The 16248-nt window shown below is 40.3% G+C and overlaps 1 protein-coding gene across 3 annotated transcripts in view; it reads right to left on the bottom strand.

The window, feature by feature from the left end:
- The window catches only part of lrfn5a (leucine rich repeat and fibronectin type III domain containing 5a), a 125064-nt gene that overhangs the window by 7397 nt on the left and 101419 nt on the right, over window positions 1-16248 (bottom strand). For all 3 annotated transcript variants that reach the window (XM_020084854.2, XM_069536063.1, XM_069536062.1), the window contains 5 exons: window positions 15989-16117; window positions 15724-15904; window positions 14004-14159; window positions 13379-13638; window positions 11501-11968 (listed from right to left, as the gene is read on the bottom strand). In XM_020084854.2, coding sequence (XP_019940413.2) covers window positions 11501-11968; window positions 13379-13638; window positions 14004-14159; window positions 15724-15904; window positions 15989-16117 — 1194 coding nt within the window. The remainder of the gene's footprint in view (window positions 1-11500; window positions 11969-13378; window positions 13639-14003; window positions 14160-15723; window positions 15905-15988; window positions 16118-16248) is intronic.

Genomic DNA, 16248 nt, shown 5'->3' with positions numbered 1-16248 from the left:
AGTACACAAAATACATTTTCATGCAAATCTGTGTTTTTCTTGTTTTTTTGGTCTTGCATATGATTGCTTCTTGACTGTGTGTGCCGTTAGCATTGTGAACTTATCCAAACTGACTCATTCATTGTGGCAAAAATTCTTTGTGTCTGAGCTGGATCTTGCTGCCAGTATTTGAAGCCCCACAGTGGGCAGATGATTTCCTTGGCTGAGACTATTACACTAATCTATCTACTCCACTCTGCCAAACCCTCAGCCCAGGGCGCCTGTGTGTGTGTGTGTGTCCCTGGGTTTCACTGTCTGTTTGCATGCTCCTCTACAAGTATGTATTTGTGTGCTTATGTCTACATGTGTCTGCAGTATATACTGAGTGTGTGAGTGTGTGTGGACATGCATGTGTGAGTCCGAGTTCCATTACAGTAATCGTCTCCTCCCATGGCAACCTCCTCTTCCCAGTGGCTGTCACTGTGTCTGGCCTCCTGCCCACAGTCATCACCGATACAGCAGTACAAGCTGCTAAAACCCAACCTCTTATTGTCTGTGCATGTGCACAGATGTGTTGCGTGCACGTGTGACTGTGCGCGTGTTAATCTGCTCCCCTCACTCCAGCCAGGACAAAGCCAGGAGGCCAGTGTGATCTCCATTAGTCGCTCTCAGCTTTTTGTCTCAAGACAAATGATCGCCTGCATGCACAGAACAGTGAACTATGATACCAGATTGTTCTATTTCAGACCATTGCACTTGATTAAATATTGGACAAAAGCTACAGGCCACAAATGCGCATTATTCCAGGAGGAGAAAAAAGGCAATCATGGCAATGATTCAACACACAAGACCAGAGCTTCCAGGTCGACCTGGAGCGCTGCGATAAGGGGGCAGAGCTACTAATAACTCAGCTGTAGTCTTCAGTCAATGGCTTCCACATAGCAGTGCCCAGTCTGACCATGTGTAACACTGGGTGAACAACTTTCAATTTAAATGGATTTCACTGCTCTAGGCTAGAAATACAGGGGAATGTTTTACATTTCATGAGTGGAGTGGAAGTTGTCCACTTTTGAACATTGCTGACCCTTATATAATAATCAAAGGTATTAGAATAATAATAGATATTATGGGTAAAATAATCATACAACATTTAAAATAATCAATAGTTCTTTTCAGTCTGCACAGGAAATGTAAAGTGGTATAATTGGCCCTTTTTGCACTGGAAAGTGTACTTAGAGCTAAGTACTGATACAAGTCAATTCTGGATCAAATATATTATACTATTTTTTTTTTTTTCCATTCCAAACATTTCCAAATAGCAGCTGCCTGGCAGGACAAGCATTGCAAGTGCACAAATAGCTACAGTTACAACCAGCAGCTAGTTATCACAGCTTAACATGTGTCTCTGTAGCTGTGGCAAAACCCTCCTGGCAGCACCTCTATAGCTTATTAAACACAGACGTGTATAGACAACAGAGTTTTACAGTGGGCTCCATGGTGGAAGATTTCTTCTGAGTCGAGTTACGTCCCAGAATATGAATTTAACATTAACGATCGAGTTTTGGAGGGGTTGCTTGGTGAATTTTTCATCCTTGCACAGAGCCTTGCTGAGTCTCACCTGGCATTGCCTTTTTGCAAAGCTAAGCTAACCTAAAGCTGACTGAAGCATAATATTATCCATACAGACATAGGAGTGGTATTGATCTTCTAATCTAAATCACAACAAAGCAAATAGGCATATTTCTCAAAATCAAAAACTATCGGCAAACTGCCAATATCACAAAATGTGTCATCATGTCATATCTGACATGTCTGATTTATTTATATCTCGTGTATTGTAACCTGATAAGTAACCATGATTAGGCCTCAGTATGATTGGTATCGTATTATATTGTACTTTCTATACATTTTGGAAGCAAAATTAAAGGATATTTATAATTCCATCTGCTGTTGAATATCATATAATGTGATTAAATGATCCAATCAAAAGATTACCTCATGGTGAAACTGCAAAGTCAACAACTGAAACTCAGCCTTTTAGCTTTAAAGAAGTCAAGAAATGCACAGCAACAAAGGAAACTCTACCTGCTGATGAGGATCATGTGACTTGATTGAAAGCAGCAGAATAGCCATAAATAGATTTTTTTTTTTTATCTTAAAAACACACCCAACCCTGAACATGAGGCTGTTTGCACCCCTTTAATGTATCTGTGAAACTAAAGGAGTAAAGTAAATTCAGTAATGTCAGTAGTTACTTCTACCCACTCTTGTTAGAGGTGTTTGAGCAAAACTGCTGTGCAAAAAAAAAAAGAGTGTTTTTCCATTCAAACAGGGAAAGGACCAGAATGTGGGTCACAGATATCTAAAAGTAGGTTGTCCAATTATTTCAGAAAATGGTATTCAGTGCTTCTGGCAAAAGGCTCCCATACAAATGCAAATCTAAATCAAATAGCCTGCATCATGAAAAACTTTGGCAGATACTGCAACAAAATAGCCTGAAAAAGCAGTAGAGTTTGAGACAAAAATAGAATAAAAACTTTCTTTACACTGCACTTAACATCTGTTATCCCCATGCTCCCACCTGCTTCCTTTAGCTTTTACATAATGCATACGCTAAAGAGCAACATGACATTTTCATTTCATTTCTCATGTTAATTTCATCAGCGATCAAGCAAACAATCGCACATGACAGCACAGCCCTCTGTAAAGCACACCAATGCAATCAAACCAGTGAAAGAATAACTGGTTTCTGAGCACAAAGTGAAGAGGATTAATGGTGGCTCAACTTCTGCTCCATTACTGCTGACCTTAAAGCTAATGTGGCTTACACAGCAGATGGCACAACGCCATGCTAATAGGTCTGAGTCTCTGAGGCAGACAGAAAACATTGCACTTGCACACAGCTAGCTTTTTCTCTCTGTGTTACCACGCATAATGCCCCTGATGCCGGAGCCAATGGTTAACAAGCATCCACACAGCTTGTAGCAGAACAGAGGTAGTGAGCTCGGGCCGGATGGGGCTTTGCTAACACACCCCTGTCCATTTTTATTCATTCAACCATGTTCAAAGTTCACACAAAGTTAGACTCGGGGTAAAAGTTTTGCACTGATAAAGAAATAGGCTCCCACTGGTGGTAATATATCACCTAGAAGATCAGTGTTCCCCGATATTTATCTAGAATGTGACGGCCTTCCATGTTCCTGCTAGTTTTATAATGAACCAATGTTTTTACACTTGTCATAATAGCATGCAGGGTCTCTAACTTGGTGTTTTGGTCCATTGCTGTATTGTGTAGCTGTGGGCAGTGCTATTTGGAGCATGCTTGCTGTTGTCCATAAATGTTTTTACCATCCACGCAGAAAATCAGACCTCATAGTTTCAGCTGCAGTTGTGTGTGTGCACATCCCCAAGGAGCATGGAATAAAGTTCTCTCTCTCTCAAGTAAACAACTTGTCTTTCACACTTTAATCTCTGAATCTGTTACAGCAACATTTTTGTGCGGGCATATGCACCCCCGCTACCTCCAATACATTCTTTGGGAAACACTGATCAGGGTAATTCTCCACCAATGAAGAGTTTACAGTCATAATATAGTTTTCAGTAACACACATTGGCACCAGAATTATCTTAAAACTTTAATTATCCCCCACCCTTAGATTTGCTTTGCTCATAATCGTCCTCGCACACTGAAATAGCTGAGGAGGAAAAAAGAAAAGCTCTTTTATGTTGAAATATTCCCTTTGAGAACTCTGTTAATTATGAAAACAGACGACAGAGACGTCAGTGCTGTTTGTTTGGCCCTTATCAGCTCACATTAGAATCCCTCAATGTTATGTTTGTAAATTACTTCAAATTAAATCAATGTCAAGTCAATATTATGAAGGACAGACTTTCATTTCTATTAAACCAGGACAGTGTCTACATCTCCATGTGTGTACTGTTGAACATGGAGCTGAGAGGGATTTGGGTATTATGCTGGCCATTGTGGTAAAGCAAACATGCAATAAATCATAAAATAGTTTTAATTAGTTGCTGGGAGGGTAAGTCTGAGGTTTTCTAAGGAATAATGGGGACCAGCAGGGGTTCTGGTAAAAAAGCGAGGATGCTCGACACTCGGTGAGATCTCGTTACTGCTGAGCTCAGTGCAAACACACACACCGCAGAGTAGATGTCAAAGTGCCCGAGCGGCGAGGAGCTGTCCCAGATGCGGGGAAGACTTCTCAGCACTATCTGTAGCCGGGTGTAGAGCCCCATCTGCCCACCTCAGCTCCATTCCTCCAGTTTAGTTGACTCATCTACATCTATTCTTAATGCTGTGGTTGGCTCCTTCAGTGCATTCACCCGCTGTACCATCATTTATTCACTCATCTATTCTAACTTAATACTCCCTTTCTTTTCTTGCCTTCCTTCCAATTTAATTTTCCTCCCATCTCTTTGTTCCCCATGCTTCCTATTACTCTTACTATTTCCCTGATTTCTGTCTTTATGCAACCTCTCCTGTTTGTTTTCCGTATTTTTAATCATCCTTCCTCCTTTTCTTCCTCCTCTGACTGAAAAGAGTCAGATAAAGGTGATCTTTATGTTCCCCTCCTCGCTTCCTTTTTACCTCCTCATTCTCCTCAGAATCCTCCTCACTGCTATGGTAGTTCCCGCTGTACAACTTAGCCGCGTTTAAAACCCCATAGACTACAACCATAACACTCTTACATTAGGCCGGCGATATGTTTATGGTGCTATAAAATCAGAATTGGAACATTACAGTATGATAAAGGCAGGTTCTTTCACGCCTTAAGCACAGCTGAGCTTGGTGTTTTACCTGCAGGGACCATTGGGTATGTGTGTGAGGGGTGGGCCGCTTTTTTTAAAACCGGATTCATCCCCAAACCCCCGTTGGGAAGCTTCATATAAAAAGCTTGCCACACAATTTGTTTGATGTGTAGTTTTTTTGGCAAATGGCCACCAGTGCCTGTAGCTCGATGGGTGTGCTGGAGTGGAAAACAACTGCTGAAAGAACACCGTGTTTCATTGAATCATTTTCTAAACTCTATTTGTTTTAGCTTTTAGTGACACTGTCAACTTTCACAATCTTCATATCGCATCTCACTCACTACAGAGATGTTTACATTGAAACAATTTTCTGAACAGTCTGAATAAGACACTGTCATATGAAGAGCGTTTTTCTTAACCTGAATAAGGTCATATATCCACAGCAGTTACCAAGGCATGCCCTGAGTTAGTGAATATACATGAACCCACTAAGATTGCAATTGTCTCCTTTCCTGTTGCCATTAGAGGAGTTTGCCTTTTTTTCTGTTTTGTGTCAGCAACCTATGACATTGTTACGGGGATTATACTTTTATATCTTTTGGATCATTCCCTCTGTCAAACTCAGTGGCAATGATTTCAGATCACTTAGAAGTTCAATGCACTACATTATGTTGCACCAAAAAAGGTTCAGTGTCAGTGTCTAGACTGACAAGAAATGATCGTGCTCATCCATGGTCATGTTTCAAACACTACTGAATGAAGAAGTAACTAACCCATGTCTACTGGTAAGGTATTTGACTGAAGAGTGAATGTCGTTTCAGACAACAGCAAGATGTTGTGGAAAAAAACTCAAGATGGAAAAATGATTTTACAAAATCAGAAAGAAAACACTCAAAAGCGTCATTAAATGTTTCAGGTTGGGGTTTTAAAATTCTGCCGGGAACATCGGATGTATGACGTAGTGGACGTAATAATGGCGTCATAATCAGAAGTAGGACTTATTCCGAATAAGATCAATATTCAGATTATTGTTTTTTATTTATATGCATATAATGACTGCATTACTTGTATTTAAAAATGTTCATACATTATATTTCTGTTGTTAAGTAAAATTGTAATTGCTACTATTACATCCTGTGTCAAAAAAACAAATCACGTTGCTTCACTCTTAGTGGGACAAGAGAGAACCATTCATGCTGCTCAAACCTCACAGACCTGCAAGCTGCGACAACAGAAGGAAAAACCCAGCCCAAATGCTAATCAAAAAACATTAACACATGCTATTATCATGTCAAATCAAGTACATTTTATTAAAAAGCTATTTCGATCCCTCTAATTTTCTCTCTCTGTTCAAGGCTCACATATTTTTAATAGCCTTTTTAACCATCATTATTTTCTTCAGCAAAACAATAGATCTCTTCATCTCATAATTGGGGAATTCATATTTTCTATGATCCCACATTGGCTCGCAATCATCAAAACCCTTAATTATCTCCTCTTCAAGTGAAATAGAGCACACTACCCCTCTGTGGCTGTTTTATGGACGTCGACATTAGTGCTCGCCGTGAGTTTCACTATCATCATCGACAACGGCTGTGAATTGTTCAATAAACCCAGCGAGCTGTAAAGGCCAGAGACTGCTGTGGTAGGTCATGTGTAAAAGCTCGGCACATAATGTCAGTGAAATCAGACTTCCCTTGACTTGACCCTGAAATGAGGAGTTAACAGCCGAGGCTCAGGGCTGCGAGGACAACTCAATTAAGTTCCTTATAACTTCCATTTATGAAGGTGAGGAAAAGAAGTTTCACCTCATGGGAAAAAGAACAAATATGTTGGAGTTAATTAGTAGATGGAGCAGAGAATTAGCACGTAATACATACATGCTAATAGATTTTATTAAAAACCTTGATGGATCCACATGCTGGAAAGATACAGTGCAGGTGTCGTAGGGCTCTGGATTAGGTTCTTGAAGAAATGCTAACATTTGGGGTTGATATTCAGAAAACAGACTGAAAACTGTTAATTATGCTTTACTTGGATCAGGATTTTTTTCAATATCTTGTTGAAAATGTGTTCCTTATTGTCCCACTTTATGAAATATGATTCATGATGTGGGACAGTTAAAGGTTCAGTGTGTAGAATTTAGTGATATCTAGAGGTGAAGTGTCATGTTGCAGCTCAATATTCCTCATCTCACCCTCCCCTTCCCAAAATGAAAGAGAAGCTGTGGTGAACTTCAGCTGTCAGTAAAATGTAAAAAAGTTTTAAGTTTTTCCAGTATTAGACGACAGTAAAAAACATGGTGGCCTCCACAGAGAGGACCCCCCTCCATGTAAATATAACATTTTTAAATATAAAGAGTCTATTCTATTGTAAAGAAAACAACTATTCATACAATTTAGATGAAACACACCAACGAAAACATCACTAGGATTATTTTATATTCAATTTCTGCCAAAAATCCCTTTCACCTAAATCTTACACAATGAACCTTTAAGTTCCTTAACTGGGGAAATGTGCAAAATAAATAAATAAACTAAAAATATGTTACATATGATCTGCAGTTGTCAGACAGGTGTTGATGGTAAATGCAGTCTGTACCTGTCTGTTTAAACTAATTGTCTGGTTAGTTAAGCAGCACATAATCAGTCTCTAGCACAGAGATGATCCAAAAATAAAGCTGAGGCTTGTGGGCTGCAGCCGTTGGTTTCACCAAACATGGAGAAGACAATGTGCTGATCAATGATGATGATGGTCTTTCACCTGCAAGGACGGTTTGTTCCAATACAATGGTGAATAACTGAAATAATAAACTGTTATTGTTGTTTTTGTTGTTGATTGCATTTTTAATAGTTTTTTTTCATCTGACACACCTTTAACAAAATGCTTTAAACACTAAACACAAAGAACACTAGAAGCATCTTAAGGATTACAGAAATGTTTAATGTGTTGATCTAATGTGTAAAAAAGTCACAGAAGTCAAAATTGCAGAAAATGACCCAGATTACCCGAATTCACCGTACGCTTAATTTTCAGTATTTTATCAGTAATAATTGCAAATGGCATTTCTCTATCTCAAAAAACATTTTTTGCCAATTGCACAAGGGAAGCTGATTGACTAGAGAACAGCCAGGGTTTTATATTTATTGTTTCACCGACTCGCACTCAGCAATAACTAAGAGCTGAGTACATAATCCACTTACAGCTGCTAGATAAGATTGTATTAACTTTGCATGATATAATTAAAACTGGCTCTTAGAAAATGGCACATTGTCAAAATGTAATTTAGATATAAAGAAGATTGATGTGTCAGGGTTTTTAATTGTAATTATAAGGAAATGCTCATCATTACTTTAAGAACGTGTTTCGATTCTGAAGGAAACCTGAGCTGCAGTGAGCCTGCTGCTCTGCAGGAGCTTTACTCCTGTGAGCGACAGGCCTGCCTCTGGAATAGAAATATAATACTCGAGCTGGAGGAGTGGCATTAACACAGCGGAACTGTGTTCCTGTCTGTCTCCAGTGTCCTCGAGAAAGACACTGAATCCCCGTCAGCTCCGCAAGTGCTTTTCTGCAGCTGACCCTGACCTCCCTGAGGAAGCAGCTGTGGGTGGGGTTTCCCTGTGAGGGATCAATACACAATCAGGCGCTACAACATTCCAGAAGTGCAGCAAGTACGTCCAGAACAGGAAGGATGTGTCCGTACGAGTATTAAACTATCAATCAGGTTTTCATCAGTTTAAGCAGAGAGTGAGCCCAACAACATTATGCTGAGCAGGTGCAGAGTTAAGTGCACAAATGTCAATATTCTGTAAATAAATTATCTCTCACTGATGCTGAAAAGTAAGAGTTGTGTCTGTGACAACAGGACCAGTCTTCCTGTCTTTTATCCACTTTCCCTCCCACTCTCGCTGTGACACCTCTGTCATTCTCCTTCCTCTTCCACTCCTCATCTCCCTTTATCCCTCTTTTCTATTCTCTTTCCTCCCTCTCCGCCCCTCTTCTTTGTCTTCTCTGTGTTTGGGTGATGAAAAGAAAAAAGCACAATCAATGGGCGGCTGTTATGTGCCAGCAGAGGTGTTGAATGGAAATCAATTGGGTATCTAAAGACAAGAGAGCTGCAAAACAACACAGAGACACACAAACGACTTCGCCGCTTAAAGAAAGAGGAGGATGGTAGAGCTGGAGGAAGAGAGGGAGGGAGAAAAGACAGGAAGAAAGAGAGAAAGACACTGATTGATGTGGGGTGGGTGGTGAAAGACTTTCTAATCACTCCTCCTCCGTGGGCCCCCTCCGCAGGAAGCTGTTTGTTTCTATGCTTTCTAACTTAGAAGTGTTTTAAAGTCTGGGGCTAAAAGTACAAACGCAGCCTTTTGTAGGGTGAAAATCCGTCAGACACACAAAGGCTGAAGTGTGCCTTGTGAAAGAACGAGGGAGTAACAGAAAGATATGGATGGATGTGATCTACGATGTTATCTTGATGAGAAGAATGTCAGCTACAAACCTGTCGGCGCCTTCTCTCAGTGGTGCTTCCTCTGAACGGGGTTAAGTGCTGATGAGTTATGAAGTTGTATTAGGAGTAATATGAAAGGCGGATAATACCAGCAGATTCTTACGTGGGTGATCTCTGTTTGTTAATTATATACACAGAGATAAAGAGTGTCAGAGATCAAAGATTATAATTCATAGCTTGCAGTTAAATAAAGAAAAAAAATCCGTCTTTGGAGGTGAATTTTAGAACAGCCATTGGGAATTGTCATCGTTGTGACCCAGACGGTCAGTCCCTACGCTCTGCTAGCTCTCAATGATGATGATGATGATGCGTACCGATGCAGTATGCTTGGGGGATTAGCGGCGATATGAAAGGCAGATAATACGGGCAGATTTCCCTACGAAGGCTCTTTGTGTTTGTTAACTCCCCCCATTTCGCCGGAGCAAATATTTAGCTCAAATAACAATCATCCCCAGTGAGATCCATCTTATCTCTGTTATCTTGAGCAAATGGCAAAAGTCAAGAAAGACGAGCAGGGGCCCTCCCTGTCAACACTGTCCCCCGTGAGTCAGCAGGTGAGGGTGAGACGACGTCTTCTCCTCCATCATGAACCTTTCACATCTTTGTGTTTTTCATCCTCATGTTGTTCTGCTTTGCACTGATGTGTCATAAACATTGACATCAAGTCTGCACCTATGCTCTGATAAGACAATGCACAGTCTTCAGCTTCACCAAGATTTTGTTTTTGACAAGAAAAATGTGTTTAGAAAGGTACGCTTTCTGAATAATTCACACTTCATCATTTTCCAGCAGTGTCAGAACCTTCTCTTTTGATTTATCCTATGGTGTTTCACTTCTTTTGACATTTGTAGACTTCGGACTTGTTTGTTTAGACTTTGAATTCCTTTCCCATTGGTTTTCCCAGGTACTCCAGTCTACAGTCCAAAGACACGCAGATCGAGGATATGTCAATAGTCTGTATTTATATTGCGCTTTTCTAGTCTTGACGACAACTCTTTTTGCCATTCACACACATTCATACAGTGCATGTATGGGCAGCACAATTTGGGGTTCAGTATCTTGCCTAAAGACACTTCAGCATGCTAAATGGGGAAGAACTGCCCACCTTCTGGTTGGAGGACAGCCCTATACCCTGTAGGCGTGAACAGTTGTTTGGCCATGTATCTTAGGGCCAACATTCAGAGACAACCTGTTCAGGGTGTAACTTGCCTCTCTCCCAATGGCCCTTGATTGGATAATGGCTGGACTTTGAGTTTTTAACTTTGAAATGATTTGCCTTGTGTGTCTTGATTTGCTGGCTGTATGTCCCAACCATATGTTTCACCAATCGCTACCTCCTTTGTGTATTTCATCTCTGTGCTCCCCAGGCTTTTTTGGCAGTTTGTCTGTTCACTCCACTGGTTTTGCTACAAGTTTGTCTCAGTAATGTTTTCATTTTTTCTCTGTGTGACTGTTAGCAGGATTACATTAAAACTACTGGACCAATTCTATGGAAACTTGGTGGAAAGGTGCCGTATGGGCCAAGAGAGAACTCATAAATGTTTGGAGCAGATTCAATAAAAGAGTTTGGTGTAAGACTTTTCTTTTCACTTTCTTTAAGATAGGGTATCAGCGGGCAGAGGTATGTGCTCTCTGTGTGCCCTTTTAGCTCAATACGGTTTCTGGTCTGTTTACCCTGTATAGTTTAGTGCCTCTGTTCTGCTCCCTGGTCATTCTTCCAGTCTCTTTTTGTTCTTTTGGAGATATGGATTTCTGTTTGCCCTCTTACCTGCCAACCAGCCTTCTAAAGACAGTAAAGATCTTTTCTATCTAGTCTGTGGTCTGCAATTTGGGTCATGTTTGCTCCATTACGTAACCTTTTATTTATTTCTTTTGCCTTTTCTTTTCAGTATGTTACCACAGTTGTTTCCAATTGTAAAGGATGGGCACATGCTGTACTTTTTGTATTTTTGTATGTATTTCATTTATAGTATTGGTAAATACCCTTTTAGTCCCTGTATAGTGCCCTTGTAGCACTCATGTGGTGCCCTGGTTGTGAACTTGAGGCCAGCTTGTTGATCCCTCCTATCACTGATGTTAGCCTGTGTTCAGTTTCTAATACCTGTGATCAGATTTTCCATCAGGATCATTAAAGATACATTTAATCTACTGTAATCTAATCTGCAGAGCTCAGACTTGGGTAATCGTCTACCTCAACATTGTGCAATCAGTCTGACCATGACGTAGTGGTTCTGTCAGTCTTACCTGTACACCAGCGAGTCGTCCTGGCTTCCATTGTACTGTATCTGGAACATCCTGATGCCCGGAATATTCCTCTGGAAGTTGAACTTAATCAGCGCTGTCGATGACGTGGCCTCGGCCGTCACCACCCTCTTGTCAACCCCGCCCTTCACGTCACCCGTCACGTTGCTCCCGTTGGCCCCGCCCCGGCTCGACGTGGAAATGTCTGAAGATCCTGGGTCAGGTTCCTGGATGTTGTTGGTGTTGTTGGAGATGTGAGGGAGTTTGATAATGATCAGGTCGACTGTTTGGTGGGCCTCACCAGCTGGGTTCGAGGAGATGCAGGTGAAGGAGCCGGTGTCCTTCACAGTACTGATGATGATGTCCAGGGTCCCGTTGGAGTACACCAACGTTCTGGAGGAGTTCGACACCAGTTTGCCCTCTGGAGAGATCCAGTGGATTGCTGGCTCCGGGTCGCCTCTTGCCTTACACCTTTAAGGAATGAAAACCAGGAGAGTGGAACTTGTTAGAAACATGACAGAATGGGGTCAACTGTGGGGTAAATGCTTGATGGTGGTTTCTGGAATCTCTCACACTCTTTCCCTCTCAGAGCTAAAGTGGAAGAAAAATCTGAAATGTGTTGACACAGCACTTATTCTATGTTATAATGCACTGTGGCAAATATGTCAAAATAAATTATTCCCAAGTATTTGTTTTATTAATCAGACTTAAAAGTACACTTGTATGCAGATCTTGGCAAACAGCAAAATAAAAACAAAATTGCCATTACAGGTTCTTCAAACCTTTGGTGACATTTCAAAATACCTTGAACATACAGGCCAGCGGCACCAAAACCCCAAGATAATATTTACAGATGATAAGATTAGATTTAATACAACATTTGAGAATTATAAAAATATCTTTGTCAAGGGAAATGTATTTGAGTGAGTCATCAACTGTCAAATGACCTTGACAAATCATTAGGATGAGCTTAATGCCTAATTTGATTATTATGCAGTAAAATAAACCAAGGACACATGTGGCTCAGTCATGAATATAAACATAGTCCAAATAGTTAATTGTGCAAAAAGGAACTACAGTCATGTTGGTTAAATATCGAAGGCTAGTTTAATTCTAACAATGATCCTCTGTTTGACTGAATTCAAATGGCTGCAGTGATTCATAATTTTTAAGCCATTACAATAAGTCTAATCAAAAAGTTGGGGCAGAAATGTCGAGGTAATTTCCTGTAACAACAGTGGAGTTTAATTAAGTATAATACGCTGTGGAAATGTCTGAGGGAAATGTAGGAAATGTTGTAGCTTTCCTCGTCGCTGCAGGGTCACATTGTACGCAGGCTCTGCACAGAGCAACAGAGCCTGTCCGTATATTTCTGAGGTATTACATCCTACACAGGTATTAAAGGGTGAAATCAGCAAGTACAAACAAAAAATCTGCATTAAAGAATCATTATCAAGACGTCCTTGTTTTTTGCAATTTAATGGTGAAGATTAAAAATATGAGATAAGTTGACTCTGATGATCTCTACTTATGAAGACGACACAATAAAACACAGAGTAATGTCCTATCATTGATTTCCTTTGCCCTCTTTCTCTCATTTTCATCATATTTCCATATTTGAAACCATAACATGTGTCATGATTGGAAGCATGCAACTAATATATATGCAAATAAGCCATCTTCATCTCTCAGACCTGTTGTTGTTTGTCCTCTTGTGTTACATTTCATTTGAACGTAATGCCCTTGTTTTGTGGTTCATTGATCAGAAGAATTTTCATATGTATTCTTGAGCAGCTTAAAACACAATGGACAACAACATAAATTAAAAGAGAAATTCATTCTGTGTATGTGTGTGTGTGAGTGCAGAATTAATACTGATACCTTAGTGCGACTCGCTGCCCTTCGAGCACCCTCATCTCATGGGAGAATCTGGTGATGAGGGGGGGCTCACACAGGAACTCCTCCTCAGGGATGGACCAGAAGTATCGACCAGAGAGGTGCTGCGGGGAGGCGCACGTCTCCAGGTCGTCCTCCCTGTTCAACCTCCTCAGCCACAGTAACTCACAGTTACAGTGGAGAGGGTTCCCACCAAACGACAGCGCGAAGGAAGTTGACGTCATGATCCCTGATGTAGCCAGGACCTGGTCGTGGAAAACAAGAATTACATTTTCAAAAACCTTAGTTATCAAAGAAAAATTACATTTTCCAGTAAAACTCTGTCTAATTCAAGTTTCCACCTTTGCTGTGGAACCTTCACCCTAATGATGGACAAGTGAGTACAACACTAGGACCAGAATATGAAAAGAATTCATTAGAAACTATTTCAAATGATAAACATTTAGAGTGAGTTATAATTTTGCCCATTGACTGCCATTCATCTGTATGTTATGCTCTTTTTCAACCGTGCAAACTTATTGGCCACTTGCATTTTCTTGGACATCAGTTGGTTTTTCTACAATAATTTCAAAGCTGTGTTGCTTTTTAATAATATGTGTAGAGTAGCTACCTGTGCTCGTTGGAAAAGAGGGTCCGGAGGAAGCTTTTGAAGTTTGTTTGAGGTGACGTCCAGGCGGTTGAGTTTCTGTAGCAGCGAGAAGGTTCCCTCGGGAATAAAGTCCAACATGTTGTGGTCTAAACTCAGCGTGTGGAGGCTCGTCATTTTCTGTTGGAAAGAGCAAAACAAAGATTTTTATTAAACTTCGCACATGAGGATGTTTTCTCATTTCAGTCGTTGCATCCTTTCTCTCCCTTAGTTTGTGCTTTCCTCTTTTCCTTCTGTCTGCAGATAACTAACTTCCACTCAGATTCATCCATCCATTATCTATATCGCCTATTCTTCAAGTGTTGTCAGCCCATCACAGAAAACAAGCTATAAGTTTCACTTATTATTATACTGATAACAATCAGTCTGACAGTGATTGAATACAACAGTTACACAACATGCTCAAAGAGCGCCTTTCATTGAACATGCTCATATATTCGGTGAACGGCGAACTGAACGCAACTGCTGAACAACGCTCACGTTTTACAGCATCACAAATAAATAGATTTAATTTCCCGGTGAACAAAATTGTTGCAGTAGCCCCAAGCCTCTAGAAATCCATAGCAGAACATCTGAACATGATCTGTTCCACATTTTATTCTACATTACCTTACATATCATTTAGCTGACGCTTTTTTATCCAAAGCAACTTCCAATAAGTGCAAGTCACACTATTCTAATGAAGTGAAGCGGAGTAAAGCTAGAGAGGTTTCACTAGGACCGCAAGTAAACTGAGAGAAGAAGAAGAACAACAGTAGGTGAGTGAGAGCCACTGTCACATCAAACCAGAAGTAAAGACTGGTGTAATTTGTACTGGTTTTTATTTGTCAGCATTTGTGGCAGAAACAGGAAATAGTAACCACATAAAAAATCACTTGAAATATAAAAACATAAAAAATCTATAAAAACACATCACATTTCCTGAACATGGTGACAAATGTGTTTGGTGTTTCAGTCATATCCAGCTTCCGAGGCATTATTCACAATAGAAAGGTTAATGGTTTCTATTTCATATTTCTGCTTCACAGGCTGAGAAACAAAAGTTTGAGTGAAACTCTTAGGTTTGAGGAAATGGTTTTCAGACCATGCCCAGGTTTGTAAGTGCTTGCTTATTGTGGGAACCTTTTCTCGCTATAATATTATAAGATGTCGACCTTGAGATAATGTACGTTTTGCCTGAAAAATATCATTCCCTGATCTACAGTAGAGGTATAAATGTAAACTTATATTATCTTAACATGTCTATTGTGGATGTAAAGTTGAACTAAAAACAACAAGGCCAGACTGTGGGTGAAAAATGTCAGTGTTACAGCAGCTCCTTGTTCTTTTTTTACATTACAGAATACTTCAGGATGATGATCCACAGAGGGTGTGACATTTAGACCACATAAAAATTGTCTGTTGACTGACAAAGAGCGCTAATAAAACTTTTACTGTTAGCCATGAAAATACATAGGAATGAAAGAATCTCAAGTGAAACAATCAATAGCCAAGCGCATACATTCTTATTGAATTGTCTATTAATGGCCTTTGTTCTGTCCAAAAGCCAATAAAACTTTTTTTATTTCAAAAAAATGGCCAAAAGGCTTTATGGCCTTTTTATTGTGCTTGGGATTAGCTCCTTTTAAAGCCCTCCCGACATAAACAGGTTTGAAAGGTTGCTGCCGATTAAAGAGATCCTAACCTGGATGGCTTCCCAAGGAATAGAGTCCAGATTATTGTAACTCAGGTCCAGTTCTTCCAGCGCCAGCAGGTCGTTGAACGCTCCCTGGTGGATCAGCACCAGCTGGTTGTTGTTCAGAATCAGGTGGTGGAGCTTCGACATCCCGCTGAACGTGTCGTTGCCTATCCTCGTCAGGCGGTTACTGAAAGAGATAAAAACTTTTTTACAACACACAGGTCTCTGCAGCTATGGAGATAAAGTAGAACGAGCCTGTGCTAAGTCAAACCTGTTGAGGTGTAGGGCTCTGAGGTTTTCCAGATCAGCAAAGGCATGAGGTGTGATGTAGGAGATGGTGTTTCTGGATAATGTGAGGTCGACTAGTCGTGTCATGTTTGCAAAATCTTTCCTCTTCACACTATGGACAAATAAAAGAACAGTTAAATTAGCAATAAGACAGACACACTGTATATCAATGGTTTCAATGTTTTAAGCAGGTTTACAGTAACAACAATTCTAGTAATAATAATAACATAATATTAAACTATA

Source organism: Paralichthys olivaceus, chromosome 12 (assembly GCF_024713975.1).
Source record: "Paralichthys olivaceus isolate ysfri-2021 chromosome 12, ASM2471397v2, whole genome shotgun sequence".
Classification (NCBI taxonomy): domain Eukaryota; kingdom Metazoa; phylum Chordata; class Actinopteri; order Pleuronectiformes; family Paralichthyidae; genus Paralichthys; species Paralichthys olivaceus.
Note: the sequence above shows the minus strand (reverse complement) of the source record. Positions and strands in the feature narration are given on the sequence as shown.